Source organism: Acanthochromis polyacanthus, chromosome 22, assembly GCF_021347895.1.
Source record: "Acanthochromis polyacanthus isolate Apoly-LR-REF ecotype Palm Island chromosome 22, KAUST_Apoly_ChrSc, whole genome shotgun sequence".
Classification (NCBI taxonomy): domain Eukaryota; kingdom Metazoa; phylum Chordata; class Actinopteri; family Pomacentridae; genus Acanthochromis; species Acanthochromis polyacanthus.
Window position 1 is genome coordinate 26,679,496 of NC_067134.1, and position 25,380 is coordinate 26,704,875.

The 25,380-nt window shown below is 40.9% G+C and overlaps 1 protein-coding gene across 9 annotated transcripts in view; it reads right to left on the reverse strand.

Moving 5' to 3' along the window:
* LOC110956466 (cilia and flagella-associated protein 47) overlaps positions 1-25,380 on the reverse strand; it is a 51,765-nt gene that overhangs the window by 23,249 nt on the left and 3,136 nt on the right. For 6 of the 9 annotated variants that reach the window (XM_051943277.1, XM_051943272.1, XM_051943271.1 and 3 more), the window contains exons 8-41: positions 25,132-25,238; positions 24,748-24,977; positions 24,456-24,666; positions 23,522-23,735; positions 22,663-22,815; positions 22,170-22,522; positions 21,531-21,747; positions 21,212-21,456; positions 20,920-21,050; positions 17,990-18,112; positions 17,768-17,899; positions 17,565-17,642; positions 15,373-15,520; positions 15,093-15,175; positions 13,812-14,010; positions 13,649-13,725; positions 13,148-13,364; positions 12,064-12,289; positions 10,960-11,077; positions 10,217-10,317; positions 9,854-9,954; positions 9,631-9,744; positions 9,291-9,516; positions 9,117-9,188; positions 8,871-9,008; positions 7,640-7,721; positions 7,401-7,496; positions 5,868-6,030; positions 4,493-4,590; positions 3,775-3,891; positions 2,780-2,914; positions 2,216-2,328; positions 450-600; positions 143-231 (exon numbers count right to left, since the gene is read on the reverse strand). In XM_051943277.1, the coding sequence (XP_051799237.1) occupies positions 143-231; positions 450-600; positions 2,216-2,328; positions 2,780-2,914; positions 3,775-3,891; positions 4,493-4,590; positions 5,868-6,030; positions 7,401-7,496; positions 7,640-7,721; positions 8,871-9,008; positions 9,117-9,188; positions 9,291-9,516; positions 9,631-9,744; positions 9,854-9,954; positions 10,217-10,317; positions 10,960-11,077; positions 12,064-12,289; positions 13,148-13,364; positions 13,649-13,725; positions 13,812-14,010; positions 15,093-15,175; positions 15,373-15,520; positions 17,565-17,642; positions 17,768-17,899; positions 17,990-18,112; positions 20,920-21,050; positions 21,212-21,456; positions 21,531-21,747; positions 22,170-22,522; positions 22,663-22,815; positions 23,522-23,735; positions 24,456-24,666; positions 24,748-24,977; positions 25,132-25,238 (5,058 nt within the window). The remainder of the gene's footprint in view (positions 1-142; positions 232-449; positions 601-2,215; positions 2,329-2,779; positions 2,915-3,774; positions 3,892-4,492; positions 4,591-5,867; positions 6,031-7,400; positions 7,497-7,639; positions 7,722-8,870; positions 9,009-9,116; positions 9,189-9,290; positions 9,517-9,630; positions 9,745-9,853; positions 9,955-10,216; positions 10,318-10,959; positions 11,078-12,063; positions 12,290-13,147; positions 13,365-13,648; positions 13,726-13,811; positions 14,011-15,092; positions 15,176-15,372; positions 15,521-17,564; positions 17,643-17,767; positions 17,900-17,989; positions 18,113-20,919; positions 21,051-21,211; positions 21,457-21,530; positions 21,748-22,169; positions 22,523-22,662; positions 22,816-23,521; positions 23,736-24,455; positions 24,667-24,747; positions 24,978-25,131; positions 25,239-25,380) is intronic. The other 3 variants (XM_051943278.1, XM_051943275.1, XM_051943274.1) reach the window with 2 other exon arrangements.

Consider the following 25,380-nt stretch of genomic DNA (forward strand, 5'->3'; position numbering starts at 1 on the left):
CAGTTCCACTGGACTGGGAAAAGTACATTAAACCTGATCAAACACAGCCAGCTACAGTCTGCCACATGGGGAATATATTAATTTTATTATTGCTTATATAACAATTCAGATGCACTGACATTTTCCATTTTTAATGACCTACCTGAAGATAGCGGGTCTGTTGAAAGTATTAATTAGCGGCACTTGGATCGCTTTCAGCTGGTAGCACGGGGACTTGCACTTGACAGTGTTCTAAGGAGAGACAACGTGAAGCAGATCTTGTTCTATCAGCATACAGCTCTCTGCAGCAGAAAGCTTTCAGAAAGACACTATGCTCCAGACTAGTGAGTAGTGATCCAGTCAGACAGACAGCGAGCAAATCAGTGAGGACTGAAGGCAGCTACTAGTAGTGGAGGAAGGGTAACTGCAGCGTGGCAGTCAGTTGTCAGCGCTAGAGTAAATTAACTCACTGTAGGGGTGATGTGGCTGACATTAGTCTGCAGGTTGAAGGCCAGAGTGGTGCAACGAAGGCCAAAGGCAGAGCTGGAAATGAGCAGCAGGACTGCCTCCTTTGGTTGTAGGAAAGAGCAAGTGAAATGCACTGCCAGCTCCACGCTTGACCTGTGAAAACATCGACAGCAAGATCCTATAATTTAACAAGTTTATGGAAAGCAGAATGCAATAGTTATGACATAACCTCTCATTTGCAGGTTATGGCTGATAAATCATCAGCTTAAAGACGGCGTTCTGGAAAGAAAATGAGGGATTTCAAAATGGGACATGGGCTATTTTTAAATGCAGGCCTCACTTGAGAGCAACACTGGTACATTTTAATGAGCTCCAGTACGGTCTCAAAGCAAAGCTAAATTTACTCAGTTTGGACTGTGAGCTGAATAAGTTGAGAGGATGTTTTCCTGCTCCGTGCAGGGCACCGGTCTGCCCAAAACAAGCTATTTTAGAAGTCGGGATGCACAGGCAGCACTTACAAACAATACAAGTTTTTGGAAAGTATTAATAATTGCAAAGGTACGCACAATGTTTCAGAAAGGGAAATTTTGCTGCACAGCACTTCTCTTTCAAGGTTATATCCTTTACTTTGGAAAACACGCTCGTAAACATAAAATTACTGTTAAAACCACTGACAGAGGATCATCTTATTACAAAGCAATGCCCTGCTGGGAAATCTTCACGTGGATGTCACTTTGATATGTACAGCTCACCTAAACATTGTGACAGACCAAGTACCTTCCTTCCCATGGCAACAGCATCAATTCCGTTGCCATGGCTGCCATATTTCAGTCCAATCAAACATTAATGGCCTGAAAGCAGAAATCCACCACCAAGCTTGACCGTAGGTTTGGTGTTCTTGAGGTTAAAGGCCTCACCTTCTCTCCTTTAAACATATTTCTGGTTATTGCAGCCAATTTTTGTTTCTTCCGACCACAGAAATGCAGATTGAATTGATGGCATTTAACCCTCCTGTTGCACCAAAAATATTGTTTCCTTGTCTGAATAAATCCCAAAAAATTTCTGAAAATTCGCAAAATCTTCAGGAAGTAAATTCCAGTAATTCCGCAAAAGTTTCCCCTCAAAGTTTTTTTTTTTAAATCCCAAATTTGGAAAGAAATTCTTGTAAATATTTTCAAAAAATGAGTAAAAATCTTCAAAAAAATCCTAAAAATATCTGAAGTGATTACATGTATATAACAGTAAAACTTCAAAAATTTTCTTTAAGAACATTCACAAAAAAAAAATCAAACAAAATTCAGTGAATTTTGCTGGATTTTGGTAGATTTTTTGGTAAATTTTCTTCAGAAATATTTAAAACATTTCTTTTTTTTCTCCAAAAAAATGTTCAAAGATTTCCCAAAAATGTTGAAAATGTGGACATCAGAAGTTTCCCACATTTTCAAACTTTAAAACGAGTCAATTTTGACCTGCAAGACGACACAAGGGTTAAATATATTAGAGGTTAATTAGCAACACTCCTTTGCAATTGTTCAAGTAAATGCCACTCTCTTACAACATATGACATTTTATAGGGTGATTTTGTACATGAAGAAAGAAAGAAAAAGTATAATATTCGCCCCAAAATATAGAGGAGGATAAGTAAGGGATAGCATATAAAAGAGAAATCTCATACTAAATTAAAGTAGTTTTATGCTGCAGGTTCCCCAGAGTGGAACGTGTGATAAAATGTACAAAATGTTTAATCTTCTAAGTCCTAAAGACATACTTTGGAGGAACGCTGACTGCAGACCCATTGGGAAGGGAGAAGAGGTGGGCGTCCTTTCCAAAAATGAAGGCCCGGTATTTGATATTCTGGGAGTACGGGCTTTTAAGGCGCACCTACAATCCGCACACAAACACAAGCAGAAATGGGTAAGCGCAGCCACAAAGAGACACACGGGCAAACTGCGCTCTCAGAAAACAACACAACAATGAAATCCACCTCGCTTTGCGCGAACAAACACCTAATCTTGTAACGTGGTTTAATCCGACATTGTGGATTATCACCGAAATATATATTTGGCTGTGTTTGTAATCCAGTTAGCGCATGTGCAGTTTTGTCTGTAATCCTATTAATGTATGTGTGTGTCAGTAATCCTGTTAATGTGTGTCTGCAGTCACAATAGCAGCGTTTATGTTTTGCTGCGGGTTGTTATCTGTCAAGGTTATTATCCGAGTCATTATCAGTCCCTCCACAGCTCATTTATTTGAGTTACAAGGAATGCAGTTTAATTCTTATTTAGATGTCTTCTAATACCAAAGTCTGTGTGTTTCTGTGTTTGTGCATTACCTGCTTACTGAAGGTGGTGTGCAGAGCTCCTGAAAGAGTAACGGTGCGTACAGGCAGGTACTGAGGCAGCCTCTCATACAGGTGAACACACAGGATCAACATCTGCACCGGATTAGGATCTGACAGGTCTGTGGGCTGAGAACGTCACACAACAACGCTAAACATCCACTTAAAGGTCGTTAATCGAGGTCGCTGATGTCATAATTAGCCCATACTTCTCTATCAAGGCACATAAAACTATAGCATGTGTAATGGTGACTTCATGGATCAGACTCAGAGGTGGTGGGATCAAACACATTCAAGTCTGCTTCTTCATGAAACACCCTCCGTAGACACCAAGTACAGATCACATCAGTTTACAGTGAAGAAGACACGAGTAAAGATGAGCTCAGTGTGCTGCAGGACGATCAGGGGATATTAATGATGCCAGTTTTCTTTGCATCATTTGCACGTGGAGAAGTTTAATCAACGAGTTGTGAAAGATGCAGCGTGGCATTAAACAGTCTTGAAGCATCGGATGCCTTCAGAATAAGAGCAAACAATAAAAATGATGATGTCATTGTAAAGCTACTTTAAACCCTCGTGTCATCCTACGGGTCAAAATTGAATACTGGCTGAATTATACAGCCTGAGGTGAAGCTCATGCTGAAAACATAGGCCTGATTTATGCTTTTTCTGAATATTAGTTGACGAGTTAAAGAGTCATTTCCTTTATTTTGATGCAAGACGTGCTTAGGATCAAATATCTTTCATTTGTGGTGGATGGTGGATGAAACTGCTGCCAGATCACAGAGCCGTGCCTTTCCCGTTAAACTTTTGATTTGAATGGAACAGTGAAACAAAACAGTGCAAAGAAAAGGGAGGACTATCATGTTTCCGTGTAGATGCAGGAGACTTGGTTACAGGTAATTCTTCTAATTTATTGAATGTGGACACCAACTGGTCGTCTTTGTGCATTTGTGGAACACAGCACCCAGCCCTTGTGGTCCATTTACCTGTACATTTATGTTGAGACCAAGTGTAGTTAAAGCCTGAGTTACGATGATATTGTTGTGAAGGATCTGCTCCAGGCTGCTGGTTGTGGTGTACATCCTCCGGAAATGGCTCCTGATCTGAAGAGGAGCGAGTCAGTGGGACATAAAAACTATGACGAGATTTATCTGGAACTTCACTTGTTTCTTTCACGTAATCCGTTGAGCTAAAAGTCTCAGGTTTTGAAATTTGGCAACATTTTCTCTTCCACTCTTTCAGGCAACCATCTACTACTGCAGGGGTGTCAAATATAAGGTGCACGGGCCAAATCCGGCCGCCAGAGGGTCCAATCTGGCCGGATGACGTTGCAGTGTCAAGGTACGTGTACTTTGACTTTTTTGCATGAAAACAAACAAAAACATTTTGGAGTTGTTGTTACTTACATGTTATTATGCTTTGATTTTAATGGTCCGGCCCACTTGAAGTCAAATTGCGCTGACTGTGGCCCCTGAACTGAAATGAATTTGACACCCCTGTTCTAGAGGATTCCACTGTTAAAATACAGAGCAAGTGCACTCTCTCACTCACAAATGGAGCTCATCATGTTAAGAGGCTCCTTAATCTTGTTCAGATCTAATTACATCAATCGCAGTGCCACTTCCAGGTATTAACAGCCATCTCTCACACGAGGAAAAACCACCTCTCCCACACAATCAGACACTTGTGCGCACACTCACGCACCAGATAAGGGCAGTAGGCAGCAAGCAGAGCGGCCAGCACCAGTCCATCTGTCAAGTCCAAGTCAAAGTTCACTATCCAGCGTGCTGATGGGACTCCACCTGTACAATCCAGAAACTACTATTAAGAATTGATTGATCATGACAAGGCATCAAATGGAATATTTTTTGCTTTATATCTTAAGTAAGGATATTAAATTCTGCTTCTAGTTTTCAAGAAATACTATCACAGAGTCTACTTTAATTCAGAAAAAAGGAAATGTAGAAAATATTCAATTAAAAACTCCTCAAAGAATTAAAAAGGTTAGAGAAGCACCATTTCCACTGTGGTTATAATGAGCATGTGAGCGTCAGAACTGGACAGTAGAGCGATGGAAGAAGGTGGCCTGGTCTGATTCATCACACTTCTTTTTACATCACATGGACAGCAAGTGCAGGTGTATCATTTATCAGGTGAAGAGATGGCATGATGGGAGGCAGGCAAGCTTTTGGAAGACAATGTGATTTTGTGGGCAACGTTGTTGGAAAGCTTTGCCATCTATGTGGATGTTACTTAAAGATTGTTGCGGACCACGTAGAAACATTTGTGGCAGCTGTATTCATCGATGCTGCACAGTGCTGTAGTGGTTAGCACTTTCGCCTTGCAGCAAGAAGATCCCCGGTTCAAATCCTGGGCTGGGCCTGGGATCTTTCTGCATGGAGTTTGCATGTTCTCCCTGTGCATGCGTGGGTTTTCTCCGGGTACTCCGGCTTCCTCCCACAGTCCAAAAATATGCTGAGGTTAATTGGTTACTCTAAATTGTCCGTAGGTGTGAATGTGAGTGTGATTGTGTGTCTGTATATGTAGCCCTGTGACAGACTGGTGACCTGTCCAGGGTGTCCCCTGCCTTCACCCGAGTCAGCTGGCATAAACTCCAGCACCCCCCATGACCCTAGTGAGGATAAAGCGGTGGATAGAGAATGAATGGATGTATTCCCCGATGGCAGCAGCCCCAATCAACAGAATAATTTACAAACATTGTTCCAGAATGGTTTGAGGAACATGTCAAGTGTTCAAGGTGCTGATTTGGCATCGAAATCCCCCAGATCTCGACCTGGTCTTGGGATATGCCGGTAATACAAGTCTAATTCAGAGGGCTCCATCTCGCGATTTCAAGGATCTGCAAGTTTCTGAAGTCAGTCTGTGAAGTTGGGGCCTTGACAATTCAGTTAAGTTTGGCAGAATGAGGTGGAACTGTTTTTTTTCTACATATTTGACATTTTCAATCTTATTTTCTTTAGCATCGTACATTAGCTTTTCTAGTAAAGCATGCAGAGAATGTCATGATGACTGACTGCCGAAAAGACCCTTAAAATAATCCACTTGCCGTGTGTCCTACCTGTGCTCCAAGCAGTCTCTCTCATGCTCTGGTAGTGCATGTTGAGCCAGGAGAGCAGCTGCAGCTCCCAGGATGAATAGACATTACTGGCCCGGGGCAGCGTTCCTTCTCCATCGTTGTGGTTCGGAGTTTTGTTCTCTGACACGCGACACAACACCAGCACCTGGCAATGTGAAGAGACATAGTATCAACAGTGGTATTTAATGAGGTTCCCAACACAAAAATGCTCTCTGACTTCCACTGAGCTACTATGAGTTAAGCATGTGTGAAGTGATGTATTATTATCACAACTGATATTTACAAGATTACCAAATGGGTCAAGATATAATTACGGGACTTTTTGTATCATAGTTAATATTTTTGCTGTTTTCAGGCCTGAAATCAACATAATCTATCATCTAATCTTTAAAGATTAGATGAAAAAAATGTAACCGTTATTTGATAATCTTGCAAATATTTATATTTTTACTGATAACTTGTAAGAAAGGACAGGAATAGGGAGGAAGGTAAGCCAGAAAAGATGTACGGGACTGACGACAGGAAATTACAGCTACGAACTCCACGTAGACATATTTTCAAGAAAATCAAAGTACTTGTAAAGTTAAAGAACCTAACACTGCAAAAACTCCAAATCTTACCAAGTCTATTTGTCTTATTTTTAGTCTAAATGTCTCATCCCACTTGATTTAAGATAAATTCACTTAACAAGTGACATTCTAGCAAGATGGAGGGACTTGTTTTAAGACAACGCATCTTAAGTCAAACAATCTTGAAATTATCTTGTTTTAACCCTCGTGTCGTCCTGCGGGTCAAATTGACTCGTTTTAAAGTTTTAAAATGTGGCAAAATATATATATTTTCACAGTGAAAACTTTCACATTTTCAATTTTTTGGGTGAAATTTTTGAACATTTTTTGGTGGAAAAACAGAAATGTTAAAAAAAATGTTTCTTTAAGAACATTCAGGAAAGAGTTGATTTTTTCCTAAATATTCTTAAAGAAAGTGCTAGAATTTTCACTGATATATATGTAATCACTTTAGATATTTTTAGGATTTTTTTGGAAGACTTCTGTTCATTTTTTGAAAATATTTACAATTTTTATATTTTTTTATTTCTTGCTAAATTTGGGGATTTCTTTAAAATAAAACTTTTAAGGAATTTTCTTCCTGATGATTTGGGGATTTTTTTTGCTGAATTTTTGGATTTTTTTTTCTTCAGACAAGGCAACAGTATATTTTGAGAACAAAAGGAGGGCTAAGACACCTAAGCTTGACAATCCTGGTCAAATACAGCTTAAAATAAGTTTCCCAGCTAATTTTAAGATCTCAATATTCTAAATATCATCTCTTATTTCAAGAAATCTTACCAAGCCATTTTTCACTTGTTCTAGTGGCAGATTTATTTATTTTTTTTTTAACTTATTTCAAGGTAAAAGTTCTTTGAAATAAGCTCCTTTTTCTTGTTGTGAGAAGGGCAGTTTTTCCAGTGAAAGATAAGGCTTATAATCTAACCAGACACCTTGTGTATTCCACCTTGTATGTCTGCAGCAGCACGTCAGTCCAGGATCGTTTGCTCAGAGACTCATAATCAACAGCGTTATAGTCCAGGTCGTTCTCTGCATCATTAGACTGAGAGAAACACAATCGACACGTAACAATGAGGCCACGCTAAAGCAGCTACTTGTAGTCTTCCATTCCAATATTATAAAACTTAATTTAGAAGAAGCGATATGGGTTAATGATAAAAATGCTGTCTCTGTGTATATGTATACCTGTAGGGAGCACCAGTGTTTAAACTCCAACGCATCGAGCAAGAACTCTGGTCTGATATGACAAAGACAGGCTCCCTGCACCCTAAACACACCATCACAGTGGACAGAAAGAAAACAATGACTCACAAGTGTTCTACAACATTTTTGTTCGGGTATAACACATGGAACACTGCTGGTTCCACCTGTCAAAGTACAATTTTGCCAATCACAGAGGGACTCTTGCATGTACACTCAACAAAAATACAAACGCAACACTTTTGTTTTTGCTCCCATTTTTTATGGATTATCTCAGCAAAGGAGAAGCGCTCACTCTCACAGATTTAGACAGATTTGTGAAGAATATTTGAGAGAAATGGTGATATTGTGTATGTGGAAAAAGTTTTACATCTTTGAGTTCATCTCATAAAAAATGGGAGCAAAAACAAAAGTGTTGCGTTTATATTTTTGTTGAGTGTATGTTCCTAGTATGACACTAAAGACTCAGAATATTTACCCTGAGTAAGATATCCCTCAAAGACTGAGACAGCAACAAATTTGAGGATCAAAAATTACATTAAAAAAAATCAAGATTGTATTTAACGTTACAAAAGCAGCTTTTTTTGTGCAAATAATTAAATGTAAAAATGCATCTTAAAAGAGCATTTCCTACTCCAGTGACCAAAGTACTGCACAAATATTGACCAAACTGTCAAAAATGCATAGTGTTTAAAGAGGTTATCCCTCATATTGTGATTTCATTGGCAGCCCACATCCTTCCTTGTCTGCACCACAGAAAACCTACCCAGGAATCATCCTGATCAGATGTCAAGTTAGGAATCTTATTTCAGTTCAAAATACTGCACATTTCCCTGGATGTTTACAATTTCATCCACATTGTTTGCCTGAAGAGAAATTTTAGAGACGGCGTTTTAAAGACGGGAAGATTAAACAGACAGATATGAGATGGGAACAATCTCCTCAGAAACTTACAACTGGCTTATTTGTCACATACAGCAATTTTACATGCCGAATTTTCTTCCTTGCATATTTTACTTAGCACTGCCTGACGACATTCATTCCAGATTCTTGTCTTGTTATGAAGGTTATAGAAATGTTTTAGGTGCGACCAAGTGACGTCGTCATAATACCATCTGCCTTAAAGTGAATGAAGCATTTATCCAGCTACAACTGCATGTAAAATGTGAAACTGCTGCCACATGTTGATGACAAGCTGTGTGTGTGTAAGGCCTACCTCAGAAAAGCAAGTATAATGTCATGCTGTTGCAGCAGCTGATTCGTGCGCTGGCCTATATCGCTGGAAAAGGTCTGGCAGTGAGGAATACCAGGAATGTGTTTGCCAGTCAGGTGTTGAAGCATGTCCACTACAGACCTACACACACCGACACAGAGAGTTGAATGCATGTATTCTGAGCCAGACGAAATTAAACCCCAGAAGAGCTTCAGTGAAACTACTGTCTGTTGCTTTGTACACACTCACCTTGTATCTTTATTCAGCCTGACGCTATAAGTCCGTCCAGTGGTTTTGTTTGTCCGGGTTTTTGACACAACTCTGAAAGGAGACAAGACACGCAATATGAACACAGAAGCAGAGTCCTGTTAACATCCACCAAACTCTAAACTGTGGTTGAGCTTGAGCTAAATTTGATTGTACCTTCTGAGCGTGTGTGGCACAGTGACAGGGTGTGGTCCGTTTGGCCATCCAAAGAGGCTAAACCACCTCTCCACAGCCAATAACACATTCTGGTAGTATGGTCCCATCTCTGTGTTGGCGGCAGGGAATTCTGGTATACCGAGATTAGTTGGGGTTTCTCTTGTAGGAGAGACTTCTGTGTCTCCGCTAGCCTGCCCGCTCATACTGTCACTACCTGAAATGGAGTCTAAAAATGGTAGATATGACGACTGTCATGCATAAATATAGATATATATGCTCAAACTGCTACAAAGAGACAAATAAATGTGTCACCAACAACATGTCCATTCCATTTTCTGACCTGAATTCCTAATTGTTGAGCTGTTGTGATCAAATGAAGATGATGATGACGTTATTCCAGAGACAGGGCTTGGTGTGTGATAGCGCTGAAGGATCGCCTCAACAGCTGTGGCCCCTAAATGACACATACAGCATTCAGACACAAGGGGAATATGTGGAATAAATAACATTTTAGAAGTTACCAAGAGGTGTATTCTACCAGTCTTGTGTTTGCTACAGAGTACCTGTCCTGAGAACTATCTGCTGTGTGGAACGGTGCAGAGCCATGTAGGGCCAGACGGTCAGCACACAGCTGTCACATATGACAAACAACTTCACCTTAAAGCTGAGGAGGAAAGGCAGAGCCAAAGATAAACATCGGGAAAACATACGGTGGTGGATTGTTTCAAGCTTAAATGCATTTTTTAAAACATGACTTAAGCAAAGTGTTCATCCTCTAAGGCGTGTATTTAAACAGAGAAATGACACTCTCATGTGAGCTTATTTACAAATTTGCTGATCATAATTACACCAAAATGTCACTGATGGGAACTAAACTAAAATGTCTTGATTTATTCTTGACTAAATTTAGATGAGAACAAGGTTACCTGTTGTGCAGGTGATCAGTAAAGGTGATGGTTGTGCAAAGAGACAGAGGTACAGCGGAGCAGAACGAGACGCTGCAGAGCAGAGACGCAGCATCGGTTTCCTGTTGGGGACAGGTTGCAGATAGAACAAAAAAGAGGCTGTTATTCTAGAGATCATGAAGGTATTTCAATTTTAATGTCACCAAGAAAATTAATCACACTTTAAATTTTATTCTGGTGTTTTTCCTCTGAAGGCTGCACAGTGGAATAGTGGTTAGCACTTTCGTCTTGCAGCAAGAAGATCCTGCTTAAAATCCCGGCCTGGGCCTGGGATCTTTCTGCATGGAGTTTGCATGTTCTCCCTGTGCATGCGTGGATTTTCTCCGGGTACTCCGGCTTCCTCCCACCGTCCAAAAACATGCTGAGGTTAATTGGTTACTCTAAATTGTCTGTAGGGTGACAGACTGGTGACCTGTCCAGGGTGTCCCCTGCCTTCGCTTGAGTCAGCTGGGATAGACTCCAGCACCCCCCATGACCCTAGTGAGGATAAAGTGGTGTATAGAGAGAATGGGTGGATGGATGTTTTTCCTCTGATCAGGTGAGCTAACAGATGTGATGCTGTAACTCTCTATTGACACAAATACAGCACAAGTCCATTCACACTGAATTTAGACCACAGGACACAAAATCCTCCACTGCGGTAAGTCAGAGTAAGCAGCAGTGTTTTTGGATCTTTTTCTTCATAGGGTTAACAAGGACTGTACCTTGTCATGGTCCTGAGCAGGGATGGTGCTACCCTCTGGAAAGACGACACTGAAAGGCTGTATCTTTGTACCATCCTCTGTTTTTATCTCATCCACCCGAGCCGATACGTTCGTTCCACTGCCAACGTAAAAAGAGGCTGATAACAGTGGAAACACACAAGTTGCTGGTACGCCTCGGTTAATGAAAGAAAAACCCACAGTGGTCACAGAAATAATCTGAATCTGACAAAAGTAAGAATAAATAAAAATTCTGTGAAAATTAACCAGTGAAAATCAGACAGTGCTTTTGAACCATGGTTTAACAGAATTATTTTAAAAATACACTCATGAACCAGGCCTGGACAAAAATGATGGTACCCCTAGAAAACATGGACCACAGGAAGCTTTATTTAGTTTAGTAGTTCTCAGACGGTACTGTGATAAGCACAAAAACTAAACGGAATCATTTTTTTGCAGTGTTCCTCGGCATGACTTGGACCTTGATAACATTAGTCAGGTGGTTTTAATGTTGTGGCTGATTGGTGAATGTTTATATGAGAAGAATAAAGACCTTAAAACATGCATTGCTCTCCTCTGTCCAGTCATGGGAAGACGGTACTAAAAGTGCTGCCAGAACTGTAATAACGCAGCCAGATTTCTGTCCACTCTGAAGTCTGAACAGCAGCGTAAACCACCTAGCAATGTGGATTAGCATGTTGGCTTACAATGTGAAATCCAAACGCCAGCGCGACAGCAGACGCGCCAGTCGATGAATCCTGATAAAAACCCCACTGAAATAAATGATGTATTCAGCTTGTGAGTGCGGCTTTGTTTCCTCGGCATCCGTTTAGTTCCGGTGGCTCCACACAGATGGTAAATTGCCACAAGTCAGAAAAACTTAAACTCAATGAAAGTCTATCATCGTTATTGCTCGGTCTACCCAAAAAAGCTGACAGCTACAAAGCAGTTGTCCGTATGTCATGATCCACGCTGTTGAAAATGGCCTGGAGTGTGTGTGTGTGTGTGTGTGTGTGTGTGTGTGTGTGTGTGTGTGTGTGTGTGTGTGTGTGTGTGTGTGTGTGTGTGTGTGTGTGTGTGTGTGTGTGTGTGTGTGTTTGAACCAACCTTGGATAACCTACAGCCAGCAAGGTAAGTGTGGTTTCTGTGTTGCTGTCCAGGGGTACTGGGGTGAGAAGAATTTGAGGAGGGTGGACGGTGATTCTGGGAAGCTGGAAGGTAACGGTGATGGACAGCTCCCTGTAGGGCTGATGTCCGTCCTCTCCTCCGACCCCCTCATCTCCCTCGTCTCCCAGGTAAAGAGGGAGGGACAGCTTCATCACTTTTTCAGACCCTAGGAGAGAACCATATCCAAATTTCTTCACGCACAAGCCAGTCAGTGCAGAACAAAGGTGAACTTAAATCACTACTCTTGATGCTCAGGCTGAAGGAACTTGGGTTGTTTTGGTGTCAGTGGAGTTGTCAACAGTGCAAGCAAAAAACGGGAGGTAAAGAAAGACTCTTTTTCTGTTTTTCAGGGCATGTGGAAAAACTGTCGCCCATGTGAGGCAGCAGTCTCCGATTTAATAATCAAACAAGGAAATATGGAAAAAATATATATATTTTCATAGTGAAAATTCTGATGTCCACATTCTCAACATTTTTGGGAGATTTTTGAAATTTTTTTTGCTGGAAAAAAGGAAATGTTAAAGAAAATATTACTTTAAGAACATTCACAAAAAATCCACCAAAATCCAGCGAATTATTAGAAGTTTTACTGATATATATGTAATCACTTTAGATAATTTTAGGACTTTTTTTTACTCATTTTTTAAAAAATATTTACAATAATTTTCTTCTCAAATTGGGAATTTTTCTAAATAAAACTTTTCAGGAATTATTAAAATTTTCTTCCTGAAGTTTGTGCAAATTTTCAGAAATTTGGGGATTTTTTTGCTGAATTTTTGGATTTTTTTCAGACAAGGAAACAATATTTTTTGGTGCCTGTAAGTGAGGACAACAGGAGAGTAAAGGCTGCATGATATAATGGTCTACTCCGGCGTGAGAACATCGTTTCACTCAATTACATTTTGTTTTACTTTATCTTAATTTTCACTCAAGTACAATTAAACTCTGAGGGATGTGACATGGGACGATAGAGAGAAACTGTCATCCATCATCATGTGTTTGTGTGTTTCCAGTCATTGCTCACCTGGTCTGACAGTCTCCGGGTGGATGCTGACCCCTAAGCAGATGGACTGGCCAGGCCCCAGACTGCCAGACGATGGAGATGCCGCGCACAGCCTCCCGTCTCTTTTCTCTTTCATCGATGCTTCTGTTGCATTGCAGTCGATCCGCCAGCGCACGCGCTCCCCGGTGACCCCACGCCAAAACACACTCTCTTTACACACTGCTGTCAGCTCAACTTTCTATGAGGGGAGAAAAGAGGAAAAGAGAGAGGAGAAAACAGACATAAAAAAGTGGGGGAAAGCTGTTATAAAACGCTGTCAGATGTTCAGAACGATAAAAGTAAAACTGACGGAAGAAGAAGAATGGAAATGAGGAAGTCAATTGGACAAGAGGTGAGATGTCTGAAGGAGATTAAAAGAGAAGCCCAGCTGATATTTCAGTGGAGCTCCTGGGAGGGCCTGAGAATATACACAGACATGTCAGGGGAAGAAATAGAGTAATGAGCTCGTGCACTTGCTGATACCTGAGTACAAGCGTCGGACTGTGGTAAGACATCAAACTGTAGACTGGAGGGGGACATTTCCAGAGGGGCACACAGCACTAAGAATGTTTAAACACAACGAGAGGAAGAACATTACATTCAGGTGCCATTTGTGACAAAAAGCTGGTACTAAAAACGAGCTCACCTGTGGCCTGTATGCATGGCGGCTGTCGTGCCACTCTACTGACAGAGTAAGGAAGTGGTTTCACCGTGCGCTTCCTGGTGCCGACGGCCAGCAAGGAGGAGTTGGATGAGGAGGACGGGGTGGAGAGAGGGGACTGAGGAGCACTAGGCCATCTCACTCCATTGACCTTCATTGGTGGGTGGAAGTCATAGCTGGCCATCTGTAAGAGGACATTTCCTTTATTGTCTTTCTGCTTCATAACTCGGAGGATTTGCCAGTCAGAATAGTCAGCTTTCATAACTGTTATATCTTACGTGCAGAAAGACCTACTCTTCAGGCTATTTCTTATCATTTTCCTGTATTTTTTGGTTTTGGAAACTGTTCAGAAACCTAAACTGTTTGGTGAAATGTGTTTTTCAGGTGGAATTTTTACATTTCATATTACATTCACACAGAATAAAAAGACCTCTGTATTATTTACAAACTACTAAAGGTCCCCTGGTAATAGTCGTCTCATCTAAATAGTGCTTTATGTGATGTTTATTTGTTTCTATCTGCCATCTTTTCACCTCTATCCTTTACCCTCGCCCCAGTAGGTCGAGGCAGATGGCTGTCTTCTCTGACAGGGATTGTATAGCATAGACAAAATAAGCTTCGGCTTCTGCCTATTCCTCTTTCAGTTACAGAACTTGTAAATAACTATTACTGTATACACATATATATACATATATATACATTTTCTGGAGGTTTTGGGGTTTTTTTGTTTTCTTTTTCATCTTTTTTTCTTTTTTGTGAGAGGAGGAGGGGAGGAGGAAAGAGAGAGAGAAGAAAAGGCGGGAAAGGAAAAATTTTTGTTTACTGTAATTTTTTTAACCGAAATAAACCATTCATTCATTAAAAAAAAAAAAAAAAACCTGGTTCTGTAACAGGCTTCTTTCTGTTAACACAGACTTTTTCTTCCACTGTCACCAAGAGCTTTCTCAAAGGAAATTCAGATGACTTCTCTGTATAATACAATATTGTAAGGGTCTGGCCTTACCATATCAAGTGCCCTGAAATGACTAAAGATGTGAATTAGTGCAATATCAATCTTTGCATGTGGAACAAGAAAAGCACTCAGAGAGCGCAGTTCTCTGCCAGGGTAATTATCTTACTATCATCATATGCCCACTAGTGACAGATGTGGAGAAACAAAGAGCTTGACAGGCCTGCTGTGCCTTGCTATGAGGCTCATCAAACAGTCACTTCATGGATACAAAGACCTCCATGTTGCATTCTGGGAGATGTTGGGTTAAATCTCACCTGAGTGGGGCAGAAGACAAGGGAGCAGTTCAGTGTCTGGTTGCCCTGGACCTCCACAACGCTCACACCTGGTGGCCTTTCTGCTTGTAAAAATTCACAGAAACAATCAAAACACCCCCCACAGGCCAAACTGAACACCTGAAGCACACCTACAATGTCTAATCTAATACTGTAGTCACAGCCCATGCTGCCACAGCAACACTAAAATACTACATCTAGTACGCACACATCAGCTCTCATCCTGTGGGATATTCTGAGTTGTCTGTGTGTCAATGCATACTTGCTGAAGGTTGAGGGAGCTGGAAAGAGAAGTCTTTATATTCCGACAGGTCGAAGGCGACCCATGCTGCAGCTGGTGAGCAGTTGGTCAGAACAAACGGTTTCACTCGCTGGGATCCAACATGGACGCCACAGAAATGGAAATGTGACTGAAGGAGAAAATAAGAGCAAAGATGAGGTGACAAAGGAATGTGTGAGGAAGATATCTGAGAACATGGAAAACTGTTTAAGCTATGATGCCTTTTTTAGGGTATACAGGTAGATTAAATCAATAAATGTTAGCATAGTTGACTTGAAAAAAACATTTAAGTCAGTATCTGCAATCCTTTCATCTTTTAAGTTTAAGTGACAAAATTTATCTACAAACTTCCCTCTCAAGGTTTCTAAGAGCTACTTAATAATCAAGCCCTGCCAAGGAAACGGTTCCGACATCTCCACAGCTTTAGCAAATAAAAATGAAAGAAAAAGTACATTTTTCTGTGAAATTTTCCATGACCAGAGGCATACAAAAGCAGACTATCCTTGAGCACACTCCTTTCAAAGACTCAGCCAATGCTGTTTCCAAAGACACGCACACATTCAGATGCACTTCAATGCAAAGTTTAAAGTCTTTTCTTTCTCCTGAAACCGTCATTTTTAACTTTGTTCTTTATTTTATTCATCTTCTCGGTCAAGTCATTATCACTTGTGTGCTGATGAATACTATTGAAAAGCCACAGAAATGATAACTAAGTTCATTTCGAACTAGAGTTATCTTCAAAACTGCATAACTCGTCTTATTTTGGAGCATGTTCGTGTAGTTTGTTTCTATGCTAACATGCATTGTAAAATAAATGTCATTGCTGTAAACTGGCAAGGTCACTATCATACATAATATGCATCCATAAAGCATTATGCTACTGAATAGGAGTCACTTCTTCATCTGGCAAAATATCAAAAGACAACACTGCCTGTGGCTAAAAAAATCTGAATTAAGAGACAAAACCCCTGTAGAGTTTAGATATTACAGGAGGTGTCCTCTTTTTACTTTACAAACGTGGATTACAGCAGTGCATAGTCATAAGGAACCAGCTGCTGTTAAGTCTAATTATATTTAAATCCTACATGCAAATGGTTTAGTTCAAGCCTGCATGTAAAATTAATGAGAAAGCCAAACTGCGACAGTATATCTGTAGACAGCTGTCAAGTTTCAATAAGTCAGCTGTGAAGTTACATGAAGGAGGTTAGAACTGAGTGGGTGTTATTTTTCTTTTACCGCATTTTTTCCTCTCTTAGTTATATCTTGTTTTTATCTCACATTCAAGCCTCAGAGAAATGTACACACACACACACACACACACACACACAGAGATATATTTGTGCGAGTGCGAGCATGCATCTGAGATAAATAGAGGAACTGATTAACTAAAAGGTAAATACTAGAATAATTTAAAAAATGAAGACAAACAGCTTTGGATAGGAAAAACTACAGAAAGGTCAAACTAAAAAAAAAAGTGAATCTAATCAAATCTAATCAATCTCTAAACATCAAAGACCTGCATGCAGGACATCAGCAGGACTGCTGGAAAATTCTCAGAAAATTCCCAGAAAATGACAGGAAATTTCTAGGAATTTGTTTTCCATTTTTATGTCAACATTGAACAGTGACTAAAATGTAGATATGAACGCATAGAGTGACCTGAGTGAGAAAATTCCTGGAAAATTCCCATAAAATTTCCATTAAAATCCTGGAAATGGTCGATGAAATTGCTGGACAATTTCAATAAAATTCCTGGAAAAAATGTATTGAAATTGTTCAGGAACTTTATGGAAAATTTTCCTGGAATTTTATGGCAATTTTCAGAGAACTTTATGGAAATTTTCCAAGAATTTTCCGGGAATTTTCCATCAATTTTATGGAAATTCACCAGGAATTTTATGGGAAGTTTGACAGAATTTTAATGGAAACATACCACTAATTTCATGAGAATTTTCAGAGAATTTTATGTAAAATTTTAAGGAATTTTATGGAAATTCGTCAGAAATTATATGGCATTTTTCCTGGAATTTTATGGCAATTTTTAGAGAATTTTCAGAAAATTTTGCAGGAATTTTATGGAAATTCACCAGGAATTTTATGGAATTTCACCAGGAATTTTGTGTAACTTATTCCTGGAATATTATGGCAATTTTCACACAAACACAAGCACTCACCACACTGATGTCTACATCTGGAGGCTCCACTGATCCGCCCACCCTGAGCTCAATGGACTTCATGCCCCTCAGAGCTATCTGTAATATAAAGAAATTCTCAGTTTTCTGTGTGTACTTTCACGCATGGACGTATTTACGCATGGACCGACCATCCTAACATGAAAACAGGGAGCCCCTTCTCTTCTTTTCTCTTGCTCTCTTACCTCAACTCTTGTGTCAAATTTAATGACACAGTCCGGGTTGAAGCGGATATTCAGCACAGCCTGCCCCCTGCTGGGCACCACACCCTCAGAAGGACTCACCACCATACCTGGCAGAGGGCAAACATCTAGAACCTGCCTCAGACAACACATACAGACATTGGCTAGATATGCTTCAAACAGGGATCTGCTCAAACAAGGCTGTGTGTGTTTAGATGTGGACACCTGGTAGTAGCCATGGTTCTGTCCAGTGTTGTGCAAGACAGCAATCCTTAAAGAGGGCATGTTGAGAGGCACTGATCCAAATGTGACCTGCATCTCTGCCAGCTGGATACTGGTGGCTACAACCTGAGAGGAGGACAGCGTGAAAAGGAAAATTCTCTGTGCTACATATCATGGCGCCGTGAAATTCAGTGCATTGTGTTGTTCTTATACATTGTTGCCAACCCACTCTCTCTTAATCTGCTTTGTCTTTACAGGATGGTAACATAACAGCAGGTGACAAAGAGTTTTTCAGTTAAAAAAAAAAGAAATTCATAAGCTTTACCTACAACACAACAGCTCTTGTTGCTGAATTGTGTTCTGGTCTATTGAGGCTGCTGCAGAGTAGAAATCCATATGTGCCTCTTTGATGGATTTGGCTTGGTTGAACATTGAAAATAAAGAGTCAACAAAGAGACTCTTTCTGTTTATTCATTCACTTGTCATTGATGTCTCAGACTATTGAAAGCATTTTTTTGCGATTAACCTCAGCTGTGGCTTTCTTACGTCTTCTCAAGGTGAAGTCACATCATTTATGTTCGGCCACTTACTCATGAAAGGAAGAGAAATACCAGGCAGCACGAAATAAGAAAGCAAACCTAAAAATGCACGGCACGCTCTGAGTTGGATTCTCCATGGTTTTGGGTTGAAAGGCTTTTACTGATGCCTTGATACCACAAGACTACAATGAAAACTTCAGACTTAAGCGTACAGGGGCTGTGTTTGATACTTGAATAACACTGGCTTCTTGAGGACGAGCAAAGACACAGCAGGTCTCTGACAAACAACCAGACAACTGACAGCGAGCTTGATATGGTCATTTGTGAGCGCTGACACTGAAATGACGTCTCATCTTAGTTCAAACATAAAGGCTGGGAACATGCTGAGCATACAGATTTACACGACTGTTCAAATGTTTGGGGTCACCCGGACAATTCCATGTTTTTCATGAAAACTCCCACTTTTATCCATGTGCTAACATAACTGCACATGGGTTTTCTAATCATCAATGAGCCTTTCAAGACCATTAGCTAACACAATGTAGCATTAGAACACAGGAGTGATGGTTGCTGGAAATGCTCCTCTGTACCCCTATGGAGATATTCCATTAAACATTTACAGCTAGATCTGAGCGAGTAGCTCAGGGGGTAAGAAGAGAGACTACCAAGTAGAAGGTAGCAGGTTCAAGACCCACCACTGGCATTTGGGCTGCACAGTGGCATAGTGGTTAGCACTTTTGCCTTGCAGCAAGAAGATCCCCGGTTCAAATCCCAGGGTGGGCCTGGGATCTTTCTGCATGGAGTTTGCATGTTCTCCCTGTGCATGTGTGGGTTTTCTCGGGGTACTCCGGCTTCCTCCCACAGTCCAAAAATATGCTGAGGTTAATTGGTTACTCTAAATTGTCCGTAGGTGTGAATGTGAGTGTGATTGTGTGTCTGTATATATAGCCCTGTGACAGACTGGCGACCTGTCCAGGGTGTCCCCTGCCTTCACCCAAGTCAGCTGGGATAGACTCCCGCGACCCTAGTAAGGATAAAGCGGTGTATAGAGAATGGATGGATGGATGGGACATTTCTAAGTGACCCCAAACTTTTGAACGATCACGTATGATTTTCAAGAATTAGGCGTCCAAATAGTTTTGGAATTTAGGAACTATAGAGCAAATAAATTTACATTTTACCTGATTAGAGAAAACTTTATTGCCCTTCCTGACCTCTAATGTCTGTAAAGGTTGGTTTCTGTCAGCCCCTGAAAAAATTAACGAACAGAAAGGGCATCTGTTTTCACATAGATTTTGCCATGCAATGGCTAAAATTTAAAAGTCAGGCAAAAATTTCTCCATTAGTGATGAGTTTTAATTTGTGTCAGCGTTTCTCGTCTAATTTACCACAACAGTCGTGACAATCCCTTAAGCGCAGGGTGTTCCTAAAATCTGGACACATAGGAAGCCTCATTAACTAAATATTTTTTAACCAGACCTCGAAATAAACACGTGGATCCTTCTGGTGTTTGTCTCGTTTTGTCATCCAAACACTTTTTTCTGTCTTTTATGAACAAGTTTTCCTTCCACACCTCCGGTTCTGTCCTTCAGGTCCGGTTCTGTCCTTCAGGTCTAGTCATGTCTGTTGGGTTTGGTTGTGTCCTTTCGGTCTGGTTCCGTCCTTCACATCCACTGAGAAGTACCAATTCAACTTTTTCTTCTTTCGACAAAGCCAGATTTAATCTGTGGTTTCCTGTGTGTCCAGGCTTTAGGGACACCCTACATTACATTATTTCCAAACTAAATTGTAGCTCTACACTTTTCTCCTTCTGCTTATGTATGCACACTCCCTCTCTGTAGCTCAATTTCTCTGTTCCTTGGTGTTGGTAAAGAAAGTTGGCAACTGAAAATATTTTATTGTAGCTCAAAAGTAATATCCTTACCACGATCAGCTAAGTGTTACTGAGGCTATACATCTGTCATTACAAATGTGCCGGCATTATTATTTTATTGAACTCCCTTTTTTTATCCTGACAATTTTACTGATATTTATCCAATCTGAAGAGATCAAATTTCAGTCTGCTGAAAACACAGGTTTACCAAAAATGAGGATCTTGCATGACCCAAATTTAACTTTAACCGGTCTGCGATAATAGTTTTAACCTGCTTCTTTGTCACCATATCCTAAAAGTTTCTAAGCTTTTGATATAGAGGGAAAGAGTGGGCAAACTGCTGTGAAATCTTCTTCCTACCAGACTCTACTGTAGCTTCATGTTTTAACAGCTACTAATTATAAAAAGCAGAGATTCAAGTGTTTCATTCTGGAATGTTAGATCCTGCATCAAGTGTCATTGAGTTATCCAAGGACTACAGCATTAAATCATCAGTAAGCTTCTCTGTGTGAGGGACAGACCTTGGCAACACAGTGTAGGCGTTGTGTGTCCCCCTCATGGACGTGGAGATCAAAGTCTCCCTCTGACGGCGAGGAGAAAGACGGATGCCACACCACCTCGCAATCCAATTCCCTGTATGGCTCCACCACACCTGGGGAGAAGGCAAGCAGGTTTGCTGTGTCAGACATAATTCAAGCACGCAAATCTATCAGCTGAATACACTTTTATAAAAACACAACACAGAGAGAAGGTTAGGTTTTGAAAATGCCAACCAAGGTTCACCGTGGGACACTAAATTTAAATCTAATGCACCTGTAGCCGGCCGAACAGAGAACAGGATGCCGTTCTCTGTGATGACTGGTTGCCATGTGAACTCAGCAGCACGGTTACATGGGTTCTTCAGGGTTACTGAGCTTCTGTATTCCGATGCGGCAAGAAGAGTGCGGGTGGGGTGGAGCACCAGCCGATGGGTGGACAGATCCAGAGTCAAAGGGACCACAAAGGCCCTGACCACTATCTGACCAGGGTGCTGCTGATTAACAGAGTAGGACACGGGTCTGGAGGAAAGAAAACACGCTGCATCATTGGTTTGCACGTTACAAAGGAGTGCTGAGGTGTTGCTTCCACCGACCTGTAGAAGAAACCCAGCTTCTCGCTCTGAAACGTCAGGGGTAAGGCGATGCGTGAGTGGGGAGGCAGGACGTGGGAGAGGGGTGAGGATCCCTGCAGCTCAGGGCTGTCCACCTCCAGCTGCACCCAGACGTTCACCGACAGCTTATTGATCAGCTCCAGCGTCTGAACACACACAGACCGCACACACACGGTGCCAAAGCTCACCAACAAGGGACCTAATGAGGGCAGAGTGAGAAAGACACATTAAAACACAATAACACCTAATTACTACACTGGAGAAATGAGTTTAAGGAAAAGAAAATTGACTTATTATCATTTCAACAGGTTAAGGCTATAGCTACTGAAAGGAACTAATTAATAAATATTGGAATAATAAGGGGGAAGTTGTAATTACATAAAAATGTACTCATTAAATATAATTTCAGCTTGACGTTTTTCTTTTTCGTTGTTTCAGGATGAGGGACATGTGGGTAATATTGACACCAACATGAAGCTTTTTCTGTTTTACATGTGGAATAAATGTATGTTTTGTTTTCCTCTTTTACTATGCTTTCTTAATTGGTGTGGAAAGTGTAAATGCTGTAAATCGATCATACAGAGAAATTAAAATAAAATCCTAAATATACAAAAGTCTGACTTATGACAACTTGGCAGAGCTCCTCAGCGGTCAGAGTCCTGTTGCAGTCTGCCACCTCCTGGCTGGTAGAGGGAACTGCATACATCACCAGTGAAGCCTGCAAAGAAGTATGGAAACAGAAAGGAAGGATAAAGAGCACATTTCCTCTTATATTTCTTTTCTTTGGACTCCCTCTGATCTTACCTACCTTTCGGGGACGGCTGCTGTTGCTTCCTGAGGAATTCTCGCTGTACTTGACCTTGGTTTCTGAGGTCTTACGGCTCTCTAGGTCGCTGAGGCGGAGTGTCGGAGGAACAAGGCCTTGAGAAGGAACGATTCCAATGTCCACGTCATCTTCCTCCTTTTCTTGCTGTCTAAAAACCGCAATCAACACAGGACAATATTTAGGATACAACACTTGAAAGATACAAAGAAGAAAGAAGGAAAAAAGATCAAATAAAAGCCAGAGATGGGCCTTTAAGTCTACAGATCTGATACTCATAAGAAAACCAACCTCTCGTTGATCCTCTTTAGCCGTGTTTGTCTGAGCTGTTTGATGAAGTCTGAGTAAATCTGTCGATGCCGCTGTCTCTGCTCTTCCTCATCCTTGGTGAAAGAATAGTCGTTGTCCACATAGCTGTAGCGGGGTACGCCAGTAAAGATGGTCCTAAGGAGGGGAAGAACAGGAACGTTGTGGAAACACATATAGACACAGTACGTCATCGAAAATCTATGAATAGTTCAAAAGGAAGTCAGTAAGAGTTGTTAGCAGTACACATACTATACTGTAAAATCAAATATGTTGAGTCTATATTTATAGGAGGACTTCGATTTGCTATTGGTGGTTAATTCCTAACCCCTACAGGTCTATGTCATCTTTGAATACTTTTAATTTTGCCTTTATATGCCACATAACACATTTACAATGCCCATGTTTGGTTTCTATTTTTTTCACCACAGCATCAGATATCTATTATTTTGTCACTTGGATCTACCATATTAACATACTGGGTCCAAAAACAGACCAAATCTGGTTTGCAACAACATATTATTACAATAATAAACGTTAAAAAATGCTTAACGAAGCCTTTTGAATGTTGAAAATGTTGCAGATATGAACATAAAATGGTCAACTTGATATAAAATCAAACTATATATAGATATTCCCCTTAAAACATATGTTTCTGAAGGTGTTTTTTTGCCATTCTTGTGGACAAAATAATACAGGGCCACATTACTGCTTTGCTTTTGCAGATTCTATGTAGTACAACAAGTAACATGGCAACAGAACAGGAGTTGTAGTGTTCTGACATCTCATGTGATGGTTGACATATTTTGCACAGATGCTGTGAAAGTGTTTCTGATTCCTCTACCTGTACTGTCTGTGTGGAGAGGCAGGCCTGATGCTCGCTGCTCTGTCGTCAGGAAAGGCCAGGAACTCCTCCACCTCTGTCCTTCGACTCCTCTCTCTGGGATGCTCGTGGAGTCGCGTTTTGTCAGCACAGAGGACAGCGACACGTGTCATTCCACGGTAGGAAGCCAGGTCACTGAACCGGACATCAGGCCATGGCCCAGTCGGATTTATCACTGTTGTATGAGAGGAAATCAATCAGAACAGGACATATATCTACACCAAAGTCAACTAAACTGAACAAGGCAAGAATGTTTGCCCTCTAAGTAGTTATAGCAGGGTGTCAAACTCGTCTTGGTTCAGGGACCATATTCAGCCCAATTTGACCTGCAGTACCAGTAAAATCACAGCATAAAAACCTATAAATAACCATAACTCCTAATGTTTTCCTTGGATTTAGTGAAAAAAGTCACAAAACAACAAAAACAAGACAACATATTCCAAAAATGACACAAAATGACAAAAACGAAACAAAAATTGACAAAAACTGACAAAAATCTGACAACAAAATAACAAAAATTAGTCACAAATGACAAAAATGAGACACAAAATGACAAAAACAAGACATAAAATGACGAAACGAGACACAAAATGACAAAAATGAGGCACAAAATGACAAAATTGAGACAAAATGACAAAAATGAGACACAAAATGACAAAGACAAGAAACAAAATGACAAAAACAACACGCAAAACAACAAAAATTAGACTAAATGACAAAAAGTTGTTTATAAAGTTGTCCCACAGGTCAGATTGGACTCTCTGGAGGCCCGGTTATGGCCTATGGGCCACATGTTTGACACTCCTGAGTTATAGCAATGTAAAGAGCATTTGTTGCAGCTCTATAATCTCCTGTTTTGCCTTCATAATGAATCATTTTAACCGTTAATACTGACCAGGGTTTAGTATAGTCATGGGGTGTGTCGTCTTGCTGTGGCAGATGGCAGAAAAATGCAGAGTGATGGTGTGGAAACTACGAAGCTCCAGTTCAGTGATGTCTTCAGTGGTGTGGTCGACCCTCTGACTAACAACCAGACCCATGACATCCACCTTCTGCTGCACCTGGAAGCTCCCTTGCTGGCGTGCATTGAAAGAAACAACTACATCCTAGAAAACACAACAGAGAGAAAATAGTTCCCACATGTACTGATTTTATGAATAATTAACATAATCTGTCATCATCCTAACCTGGCACTGCCCGGGGGCAATGACGCCAGCAGAGGGCTTGGTGCTGAAGTGCGCTAATTTGTGGAAACGGAAGTTGACCGGAAGTTTAGGGCAGAGGTTCTGGAGCACACAGAGAAGGTCCACGTGTTGTCCTGTGACACAGCTGGGGAAGCGGAACCTGTGAGAGGGACCAGGAACCAAAGACACGGGGAGTCCAGAGCCTGTCACCGCGAGCTCCAGACTGCTGCTAGCTGCAGAGACAAAGGAAAGCCACGTTACTATCCCGAGTTTAACTATGAATTCATGAAAGTAGTATAGAAAACAAAGTTAGATGAACCACAATACTGGCTCAGAACAGCGTCTTCAGTGTTATTAAATGCAATATGGTGTGCTGTTTGAGAGTACCCCAACAGTTAGTGAAGCCGTGTTTACTCTTCACAGACTCGAAAAGCAGGAAAAGGCTGTAATCTTGCCGGCTGACTGAGGAATCGCGTTTCTTGCTTTCAGCCGAACTGTAAGACAGAACCGGTACTTTTAGGTAAGGAACAATACGCGATAGCTTCAGCATTATATGAACAGCTCCTCGTTAGTATAGCGGTAAGTATCCCAGCCTGACAGGGGTTGGATTCCTGGACGGGGAGTGGTAACTTTTTC